We start from the raw sequence: 11,627 nt of genomic DNA on the forward strand, positions 1-11,627 counted from the left end.
AGAGCATCTCCAGTCGTGCCCCTAAGAAGACCCCCCAGGCGACTTTTCAGCCGCCGGCGCTAAAAAATCGGCCCAGTCGGGCCCCCAAGGGCCCAGTTTTCGCCGGCTCGGGCCGAAATTGGCGCCGGCGGACCCAACCCGGACCCGGCGCGCTGGGGATCGCTCGGGGGCGCCGGGCGAATCTTTTTTGGTGCGAAGAGCCGCGGGCCAGCCGCGTCAGCGACTCGACTCTCTTCTCGCCGTTTCGTCGTCCTCATCACCTCGTTTCCCACGGCGAATCAATGCCAAAGCTGTGCGCTGCGCGCGCTGCCGCGCCGGTCAGTCTCAATTGATGCCTCACAGGCAGCGCAGTGAAGGCCGGGCGACGCGCGTCCCCTCGGCCGGCACGCCATCAAGCCACGCGTAACGCGCCGGCCAAGCCGACCACGCGGCGCCTCCGCCTCTATAAGCCGACCACCAGCGCGCCGGAGGCACGCACAGACACTCCACCCCCGACGCGCCCATTTCTCCCCCCTTCCTCCTCTCGCCGTCTCCAGTCCATTAGAATGTCCGAGCGCTTTCCAGGCGACGGCGCGGCGGCGAATGGCTTCGGGCGCCGCCATCTTCACGAGGACGAGACTCGCCTCCTTTTGGAGGTCGAGTACCCGGTCCCGCCGGACATGCGGGTGCCCGGGGCTTGGAGGATCAGCGCCGGCGGCGTGCTGGTGCCACCACCACCCACCGGGGCGGCGCAGCGTGCGGAGATCGCACGTATCCGCGCGTCCCTGCCACGGGCGGCGAGGGAGGGGCCACGGTACGTCCCCAACAGCCCGCTCTGGGAGCCCTACTTCCGACGCCGTCACGCCGAGTAGCTCGAGGCCACCAACGGCGTCGTGCCCTCCGGCAGGCTCAGCTCCGATGGCCGGCGCCGGTGGTGGGGCGTGCCCGGCCGCACGTTGGAGGCCGTCCTCGAGTACATCGAGGGCGGCAACACGCCGCGCCTCGAGTACCCCGCTCCCCCGTCCTTCTCACGCCGTCGTGGAAGCTCCTAGACGCCGAAGCGCATGGAGCGGCCCGGGGCGTCCTCCTCGTCCGGCCGCTCGTCGGGCTCTCCCTGCCTCCGCCCCGTCAAGCCGGAGCCCCAGGACACGCCTGTCAGCGCGCGCACCCGCAGCTCCGGCATCCGCATCGGCGACAACGCCTCCCCCACCGGCCGCTTCGTCCTCGTCAAGCCCAAGCCGGAGCCCGGCCTCCCCGCGGAGTACGAGGAGATAGCCCGGCACGGCTTCTCCGACGAGGACGCCCTGCGGTGGGCGCGGGACGACTACCTCCGGACGGAGATGACCCGACAGACCCGGGCCCTGGAGGAGATCGCCGCCCGCAAGCGTGGGCGCGAGGACGAGCACGGCATCGTCGTCCTCGACGGCGACGACGACGACGACGCCCCCGGACCGTCCAACCCGCCGCGCCAACCCGGGGAGGGATGCAGCAGGGACGGCGGCAGCAGCGGCGGAGACGACGACGACGACTACACGCGGTTCTACCGCCTCCTCGGCATGTAGAACTGCAAAGGCGGGCGGCGGACGGCGAGCGGCGAGGTAGACGGCGAGGAGCGGCTATGGAGACGGCGGGGGCAGCCCGTGCTAGTTTATTTTTCTTTTTTTGTAAAATATGTTTAAATTTGAACGAACTCACCGATGTTTACGATAAATTTGAGCCGTGTTTGCGCCGTATTTGACTTTTTCAAGAAAACATGCACCGCGACGGGGGGGCATCACGCCCCCAGTGCGCGGTTTAGCGCCGGTGCACCCCAAAGAGCAATTTTTAGCCCCTTCTGAAAGGCCAACAGCTGGAAATGCTCTAAGTAGCAGCCGCGCAGCCCCGTCGCAGCAGCAACCAACGAGTATCACCGCACCGAAGCAGTGTAGGCAGCCACACTCGCTCTCCTCTCCTCTCCTCTCTGCCTTCCACCTCGCGTCGCCAATTGAAAAGCCTACGGCCCCGGAGCGAGTCGCTCCGAGCTCCCAATTAAAACCCTTGGCTTCCAAAACTTTTAAGATGCGCTAGTGGCTACTCCTCCCCGAATCGGCCGTACCGATTCCTAAGCATTTCATTCCAGTGCGTGGGCGCACTGGGTGGGTCGTAGTAACTGAGACGGCGGCAGGCACGCGAAAGAGCGCCTCCTCCTTCCCGGCTCTCACGTGATTCATACCCGCGCCCTCCCCTCGTCCGGGCCGGGCCCCCCTCCCCGCCTGCCCCGCCGTCTAGCTATATATCCAAATCGCCGAGCCTCCACCCCCTCCATCTCCCTTTCTCGCGAGCTCGTCCGTTTGCCTGCTACCCATCTTTGCACTGCTTACAGTCAGAGAGTGAGTGAGTGAGCGAGCTCGATCGGTCGGTCATGGTTGAGGCAGTGGCGGAGGAGGAGCCGGTGGTGCGGGAGTACGACGACGTCCGCGACCGCGCCGGCGTGGAGGAGGTGGAGCGGGAGTGCGAGGTGGGGTCCAGCGGCGGCGGCGGCGAGATGTGCCTCTTCACGGACCTCCTCGGCGACCCGCTCTGCCGCATTCGCAACTCGCCGGACTTCCTCATGCTGGTACGTATTCGTACGTGCCTACAGAACAATGGCTGCGTTCTCCGTTCGTAGTGTATATCCGTTTTGCCTTTTCCTCCTCCCGTTTAATTCCCTGTCGCTTCGGCGTTGGCCCACTCCCGCCTCCAAAACTAATTAACTCGAAACGCATGTTTGAACCGCCCTGATATGGAAAGGTCGCGGAGACAGCAACCGGCAGCGCCGCCGGCGGCGGCGCGGAGATAATCGGCCTCGTCCGCGGCTGCGTCAAGTCCGTCGTCTCCGGCGGCTCCCACGCCAAGGACAAGGACCCCATCTACACCAAGGTCGCCTACATCCTCGGCCTCCGCGTCTCACCCAACCATCGGTACGTGTATAATATAACACCATCATCGTCAAGAAAGAAACATGCAACTTCCGACTATCGAACCAGTTTCTAACTTGGAATGCGATGGTGCGCATGCAGGAGGAAAGGGGTGGGGAGGAAGCTCGTGGAGAGGATGGAGCAATGGTTCCGGCAGAAGGGCGCGGAGTACTCGTACATGGCGACGGAGCAGGACAACGAGGCGTCCGTGCGCCTCTTCACCTCCCGCTGCGGCTACTCCAAGTTCCGCACGCCGTCGTTGCTCGTCCACCCGGTGTTCCGCCACGCCCTCAAGCCCTCGCGCCGCGCCTCCATCGTGCGCCTCGAGCCCCGCGACGCCGAGCGCCTCTACCGCTGGCACTTTGCCGCCGTCGAGTTCTTCCCCGCCGACATCGACGCCGTGCTGTCCAACGCCCTGTCGCTCGGCACGTTCCTGGCGCTCCCGGCGGGCACAAGTTGGCACGGGGACGTTGAGGCATTTCTCGCCGCGCCGCCGGCTTCGTGGGCGGTGCTGAGCGTGTGGAACTGCATGGACGCCTTCCGTCTCGAGGTGCGCGGCGCACCCCGTCTGATGCGCGCCGCGGCCGGCGCAACGCGGCTGGTGGACCGAGCGGCGCCGTGGCTCCGGATACCCTCCATCCCGAACCTCTTCGCGCCGTTCGGGCTCTACTTCCTCTACGGCCTGGGCGGCGCCGGGCCGGGAGCGCCGCGGCTGGTGCGCGCGCTGTGCCGGCACGCGCACAACATGGCCCGACGCGGCGGATGCGGCGTGGTGGCCACCGAGGTCGCCGCCCTCGAGCCCGTGCGCGCCGGGGTGCCGCACTGGGCGCGTCTCGGCGCCGAGGACCTCTGGTGCATCAAGCGGCTCGCCGACGGCTACAACCACGGGCTGCTCGGCGACTGGACCAAGGCGGCGCCCGGGCGCTCCATCTTCGTCGACCCCAGAGAGTTTTAGCTTCATTTTCAGTTTTTCTGAATTAGATCATGTAGGCTTTTTTTTTCTCCTCCGTCTGATCCGGCCTGCTCCTTCCAGAGCACTGTGCCATGCCAGTGCTCCCTCCCGAACCTTCTGAGTTCCAAGGACGCGGTACATCACATTTTTCCGTACGTACGTAGGAGTGCTCTCTGTTTCAACTTGTGCGGTTACAGCTCTCTGCAGGTCGAGAGAACTTGAGCTGCTGCTTTAACAGCAAATTTTTTTTTTGTCGACAGAGCTGAGTAGCAGACCAGAGTGAAAACCTGGCGGCCTTTTTGGTGCCTTTGGGCCGCTTTTTTTTGCTTTCCGTGGCTTCGGCCCGCTTCGTAGATTTGCTGCTTTTTTGCGCTCTGCCTCTGCGTTGACGCATCCCCTTCCCCGTCTATGTCAGATCCTGCTTTTGTTGGCTCGACGATGAGCCCGGACTTGTAAATGGATGCCGCTGCGTGGTTTACGTGTAACCCGCAGGCTTGGCTTCACCGGCGGCCCCCCCGTTGGAGGTCGACCGTGGGGATTCACACCACAGATCAGCCGACAACAGAGCAGGATAATGGAGCCCAGGACATTTGCCAGTGGGGTGAAATTCGATAATGCTTCCACTTTATGTCTTTTAGTACTCCGTAGATAGATAGTACCGGTGCCTTTTCCCCCCGCATATGTCGAGTTTTTCACACATGTTATCAGTGTGTCTGGCTCGGTTTGGCTCAGAAAACCATTGCTGCTAGAATCAGCAACGTCCAGTCCAGACTGGTCTGTTCGTTCGTAAAACCAAACGGCACGGACCTTCCATAATGATTGGCCCCGTACCCTGCAATCGACAAAACGGAGAGTGATGCATGCTGGCAGAGTACGATCGGGCGGCTGATACTGTTGCTGCGCTACAGATTTGCAGGTGTCATTGCTCGTACTGCAACAAACTCAACTCCCTGGCGGTATGTATGTCCAGGACTTTCCCCGGCGGCGGGTCACGGCGAATTGACTCCACAGAGCGGCCAGCAGACGTGAGCGCACGGACTCCACACGACGGCGAGCGCGAAAGGGACGCCGGATTTATCGGGAGGTGGCCCTGCCGCCGTGCGCCACATACGTAGAGATCGACCGCGATCGCTTGCTCGTCGGGTCGCCGTCGTGTGTCGCCCAAGTGGATCCGGGTTAAATGAAGCGCGGATGTTGACGAGGAGGGACGTGCACTGTGGGTGTGCCTTGGTCGACCGACTGCCGTCGCGTCGAGACGTGCGCCGTGCGTGCTGTAAAGGCTTTCACCGCACTGTGCCCGTCCGTCCGGCGGTTACTGTCTGCCGACACACAGCCGCCTCTGAATTTACGACGGTGTCGTCGCGTCGGTCAGGGCCGCCGCCGGATTTAAAGTCCACCGTCTTTTACCTGCTAATCATTCGGGTTCAGCCTATTCGCTACCGTGGTCGGCTCGTCTGCCAAATGGCGAGCGAGCGAGCGCTGCTCAAAGTCAAGAAGGGCTTACTTTTTGCATGGGCGCAGTGTGATGCAACCGTCACGACCTCAGCTGTGAAAGTGAAACTGTTTTTCGGGAGAATCATGACTAGCACGGTTACCTAAACGAAAAGAAATATTCCCTCCGTTTCTTTTTAGTCTGCATATAAGATTTGGTCAAAGTCAAGCTTTGTAGAGTTTGACTAACTTTATATTGAAAAATATAAACATTCACGATATGAAATCAATATTATCAGATGCATCATGAAACATATGTTCATACTATATAGTTTTAGTATTGTAGATGTTCATATTTTTATATAAATTTGGTCAAACTTTGTGCAGTTTGACTTTGACCAAATATTATATGCGGAGTAAAAAGAAACGGAGAGAGTACTATGTGGCTGACTCTTAATCAACGAATTTTGTAATTGGTAAACCACAAGGATTTTGTAACAAAACCGAGCGCCCCGGATCCCGTCCATTCTGGATCGAACGGTCAGCTCATCGAGTTGTTGCAATGAGAGCGAGCCGCACGGTGCCTCACGTGCTTCTAGCCATGCCCCCTCCGCGTTTCTCTGTCAGGTGGGCCATATTCATCAAATTACTCTCCATCTAACATTCATCCGCGGCTGAATTGGCGGGATTATGGTCTGTTTCTGCGGCGGGCGGTCAACAATGACAATCACACCCCCTGATTTCTATTTGCGCAATCCATTCTCAACTCCTTTCCTTCGCCGGTTGTGGTTGTCTTCCCCTTTGTGCCGGTTTCTGGACATTGGAGCGCGGTGTTGTTAGCTTTCGTGGGATGGCCGGTGGCAGAGGAAGTATAGGCTGAGGTCGGTTCATCCGGATTTGGTCGGCGGTGGGTGGTGGTGATGTTTGGGGGTTTAGAGTTTCTAATACATCTGGATGATTTCGGATGGCATGGTCGTCTTATTGCTTAATCTGGCAGTGCATGACGGATTTATTGCGTGTGACTGCACGGATTTTGGATGACATGCAAATTTACACTAGGGGAAGGTGGTTTTGTATTTTGTACCAAGAAATTCATTGTTCAAGAGCGTCGGATCCATGTTGCTGACAAGGGCACCGGTAAAAAATCATTCCACCCCCACTAGGAAGAAGCAGGATCCGCGCAGGTGATCTATCATTGTATTTTCACTTCTTTGTTTCAGTTTTATCTTTTGTAATATTAATTTTTTATATGGTCACTGCATGGTCGGTTTAGTTGTTGTTGTACGGTATTTCAGGTAGTATAACTTTTGATAACTTGTACCTCTATTTATTCCCCTTTCGTTTCTACTTTTTTTTGCTCCAACCACTTTTCTGACTTCTTCTTTTATGCAGGGCATCTATCCAAAAAAATGATATGGGTAAGGCGTCACCATGTGTCTCAAGAACAAGGTATTTTCATTTCCGAGTTTCCATCTTTTTCTCTCTTTTCATATAAAAGACATACCGATTTTGCTTGCAATAGGTCTCATGTAAGCACTGCAGCAGACGAGGAACTGTGATATCACATCGAGGTGATTCTCGCGTTCTCGGTCCTTCTTAGTGTCACTTGTTCTCTTCAACATAGATAACTTAGTAAAAAATAGGATGATATTTTACCTTACTAGCATGATAACTTATTTATTCAACATGGATAACTTAGTTAAAATAGGCCAATAATTTACATCAGTAATATATGATAGTTTGTTTTCTTCAACATATATAACTTAGTCAAAATTGTCTGGTAATTTACATTAATAACTTGTTTCTTCAACATAGATAACTTAGTCAAATTAGGTTGGTAATTTTCATTACTAGGATATGATAACTGATTTTCCTCCCCCCCTTTTGTTTTTTGCAGCCAGATAAAATATAAGAATGTTGTGAAAAAGGTTCGTCTTACCAACACTAGGTCTTCTCCTCGGTTCAAATCCACATCATCACAGCCGACGGGGGATACTGGTCTTGAAGAACTGCGCACAATGATGTCTCTAGTTGTTGTCACGCAAGCTAGTGTGATAGGTGATGACCCACAAGTATAGGGGATCTATCGTAGTCCTTTCGATAAGTAAGAGTGTCGAACCCAACAAGGAGCAGAAGGAAATGACAAGTGGTTTTAGTACGGTATTCTCTGCAAGCACTGAAATTATTGGTGACGGCTAGTTTTATGATAAGATAAATAGTAACGGGTAACAAGTAAATAAAGTAACTAAGGTGCAGCAAGGTGGCCCAATCCTTTTTGTAGTAAAGGACAAGCCTGGACAAACTCTTATATAAAGCAAAGCGCTCCCGAGGACACATGTCAATTGTTGTCAAGTTAGTTTTCATCATGCTCATATGATTTGCGTTCGTTACTTTGATGATTTGATATGTGGGTGGACCGGTGTTTGGGTGCTGCCCTTCCCTGGACAAGTTCCCCACTTATGATTAAACCCTCTCGCAAGTATCCGCGACTACGAAAGAAGTATTAAGGTAAACCTAACCATAACATGAAACATATGGATCTGAATCATCCCCTTACGAAGCAACGCATAAACTAGGGTTTAAACTTCTGTCACTCTAACAACCCATCATCTACTTATTAGTTCCCAATGCCTTCCCCTAGGCCCAAATAATGGTGAAGTGTCATGTAGTCGACGTTCACATAACACCACTAGAGGAGATACAACATACATCTCATGAAAATATCGAACGAATACCAAATTCACATGATTGCTTATAACAAGACTTCTCCCATGTCCTGAGGAACAAACATAACTACTCATAAAGCATATTCATAATCATAATTAGCGGAGTATTAATTATCATTAAGGATCTGAACATATGATCTTCCACTGGATAAACCAACTAGCATCAACTTCAAGGAGTAATCAACACTACTAGCAACCCATATGTACCAATCTGGGGTTTTGGGACCAAGATCGAATACAAGAGATGAACTAGGTTTTGAGAGGAGATGGTGATGGTGAAGATGTTGATGGAGATTGACCTCCTCTCGATGAGAGGATTGATGGTGATGACGATGACGACGATTTCCCCCTCCCGAAGGGATGTTTCCCCGGCAGAACAGCTCCGTCGGAGCCCTAGATTGGTTCTGCCCAGGTTCCGCCTCGAGACGGCGGCGCTTCGTCCCGAAACTCTATGATTTTTTTCCAGGGTAAAAGACACCATATAGCATAAGATGGGCACCGGAGGCCTGCTAGGGGGCCCACAAGGTCAGGAGGCGCGCCCAGGGGGGTAGGGCACGCCCTCCACCCTTGTGGCTGGCTGGTGGTGAAGGAAATATGCCCTAGAGGCAATAATAAAGTTGTTATTTATATTTACTTATGTCATGAGAAATGTTTATTATTCATGCCAGAATTGTATTAACCAGAAACTTAGTACATGTGTGAATACATAGACAAACAGAGTGTCCCTAGTATGCCTCTACTTGACTAGCTCGTTACTCAAAGATGGTTAAGTTTCCTAGCCATAGACATGTGTTGTCATTTGATGAACAGGATCACATCATTAGAGAATGATGTGACGGAAAAGACCCATCCGTTAGCTTAGCATAAACGATTGTTTAGTTTTATTGCTAATGCTTTCATCATGACTTATACATCACTACTAGGGAAAAGCCTAGCAGCAGTGTGGGTTTTAGGACTATCAGTAGCGCGGGCAGGAGCGCTACTGGTACGGCGGTACAGCTAAAGGTTAGCAGTAGCGTTGGTTAACCCACCCTACTGCTACACCGACTTAGTAGTAGCGCTTTCTCGACGCGGGACTACTGGTAATTACTAGTAGCACTTCTCCCAGCCCGCGCTACTACTATTATTCCATATCTCATTTCTTTTTTATTTCATGTTGTATTCATACACCTCTATATAAGTTTTTATACAACAGCAATTTAGAGATTGTTTTTACATCATAATGAGTTATTATATCATTGGGTGAAAGAACCGTGGACTAGTTTCAAGTGGATGGACATCCACTTGAAACTAATCTGTGGTTCTTTCACGCAATGATATAATAAATATCATCATCATCATCATATCATTAACAACTTATCATCATAATACATCATTGTCATATAACACCTCCTCATGATCATCGTTTTCGTTGATGAGACATCACATAGCAAGTTGGTCACTAGTCATAATCACAACTACTCCTTATCATCAGCTCTAACACATTGTACCACATAATAAACATATTGTACCTCATAGGACCTACTACATTCTCTTAGGACCTACTATATTCTCTAAGGTAAAATAGCAAAAAACAAGATAGCCCCCGGCTCTCCATTATGGAGAATGCAGATTATCCTGTCTCCAATTCTTGCCTTTTGCTTAATGTTGCTTCCAAGAACCTCCTTACGAATGTCCAAACATTTTTTCCACTCTTTGATTAGCATGTGTTCACTGGTTTCAGAAATCTGATATGCATAGGTGAGATCCGTAGGATGACCTGACTGTATGTTCAGAACTTCAAGGCGACCATTGTAATACATCATATGAGGCACACAATCCATCGGGATTTTCTGTTGAAAAACATAGTAATAACTACGTAGTTAGCAATGATGTACTAGTTTTAGAAGTATGCAAAAGATGCACGGATGTCGTAATAGTAAAAAATCTTACCAGGGTATCTCCATAGAATTTATCGTGGTTCAGCACGTGCACTAGTGGCACGTATTCACCATAATTTGGAGGAGTTAGATAATAGGTATTGTAATTCTCAAAGAAAGTACAAAATATGATCACATGATTTTTCTTCTTATAAGTTAATTCGGAGCCATCGGTGTAGTGGGTTTTGTCTACCATCTTCCGCACATTCTTTGAAGAATGAAAATAAGCTTTCAATGGAAATAAGCTGTCAACTATTTTGAAATAAACAATATAAATTAGTTAATAACTATGTTTGAGAAACTCACATAGCGGTAGAATCGGAAGCGTATCAACAATGACCCAAATGTCCATATTTTTTTGCTCGATGTCAGGATCACCAAGATCCATGGTGACAATCATACCCTCATAAAAACCATACATTTTGCAAAGTGCTTCCCAATTTTGGTAACCAGAATGGGTTACTCTCTGAGAATTGTACAGATTTACATGAAAATCCATATCATGATGGGTCCTTAGGTGTATTTTCTTTGTTTCAAAATTTGCATGATCTTCAAAACCCATCCTCTCCAAGACATAGCCTCTTGCATGGCATGGGATAAGCTAGTTGAATTGTAGAAGATGAAAATTAGAGGTTGAAATAGTTGAAGTCGTGCTTAATTACGAAAAAAACACTTGTCGTCGTTGCGTACCGTTTCAACGTCGAAGGTCTCCTCGAGCTTAATGCTGAAGCGTTGATCATAGTCCAGGTGATGGCACCTGTCGCACAGACCTCGATCGTCGTGGCACCAGCTGCACTCCTCCGGGAGACTTTGGTCATCCGAGTACGACATTTCCTACGTTCATAATTCAAAGATTAAACGTGTACAATTAAATATATGTACTAAAAAACCTAAATTAGATCATTATTTTTCAAGAAAATCCAAGCCACTCGACATTTCCTACATATTCTAGCACAAGTCATGCCAGAATTCACGGAAAAATCCGGCATGACTTTTGCTAAAAAAGGACATATCGAGCGCTTGAAATTTGCCGGATTGGAAATTAATCAACACTCCGGCAAAACATAGGCCACTCGGAGGTGTAACCTGAACATGATCGGCCACTTGGGCAACCACATATCCTATTTGAGCAACACAGGATATACATGTTTTTATCTACATCATATATCTTATAGGACTCATATTGACATGGAGATTTGGCTGGTCTCACCTCGAGGTCGGAGGGGGTCAGTAACGGGGACGACGACGGGGATGATGGAGGGGCTCCTTGATTTCTGCAAAAGCAAAAACCCTATAAGTTATCACTAATACATCCCGAATAATTGCTTAAAATAAAAAATAACAACAAATATGACATGTTCAACTAGTTCTATTAATTCAACTAGTTCTTACTAAATATAAACTTACTATAAATACAAAAAAACTAGTTCTTTCTAAAAATAAAGTAGTTCAACTAGTTATATTAATTTTCTTACAAAAAATACATTTATTAATTCAACTAGTTCAACTAGTTTATTAATTTACTTACTAAATAAACTAGTTCCATCAATCACTTAATATAAATAAACTAGTTATATTAATCACTTACTAAATAAACTATTTCTATTAAACACTTGCTAAAAATTCTACTACCCTAGTTCTACCCTAAATTATCTTACTTTTATTTTATTCAAAACACCTAAAA

General features: G+C 50.4%; 1 protein-coding gene across 1 annotated transcript; it reads left to right on the plus strand.

Moving 5' to 3' along the window:
• The first annotated feature begins 1,905 nt into the window (after positions 1-1,905).
• Positions 1,906-4,136, plus strand: LOC119303254 (probable N-acetyltransferase HLS1). The gene is made up of 3 exons (XM_037580366.1): positions 1,906-2,575; positions 2,749-2,918; positions 3,018-4,136. The coding sequence occupies exons 1-3, from the start codon at positions 2,381-2,383 to the stop codon at positions 3,868-3,870; spliced, it is 1,218 nt and encodes a 405-aa protein (XP_037436263.1). The 5' UTR covers positions 1,906-2,380; the 3' UTR covers positions 3,871-4,136.
• Positions 4,137-11,627: the final 7,491 nt, after the last annotated feature.

The sequence above is a fragment of the Triticum dicoccoides genome, chromosome 5A (genome assembly GCF_002162155.2).
Source record: "Triticum dicoccoides isolate Atlit2015 ecotype Zavitan chromosome 5A, WEW_v2.0, whole genome shotgun sequence".
Lineage (NCBI taxonomy): Eukaryota > Viridiplantae > Streptophyta > Magnoliopsida > Poales > Poaceae > Triticum > Triticum dicoccoides.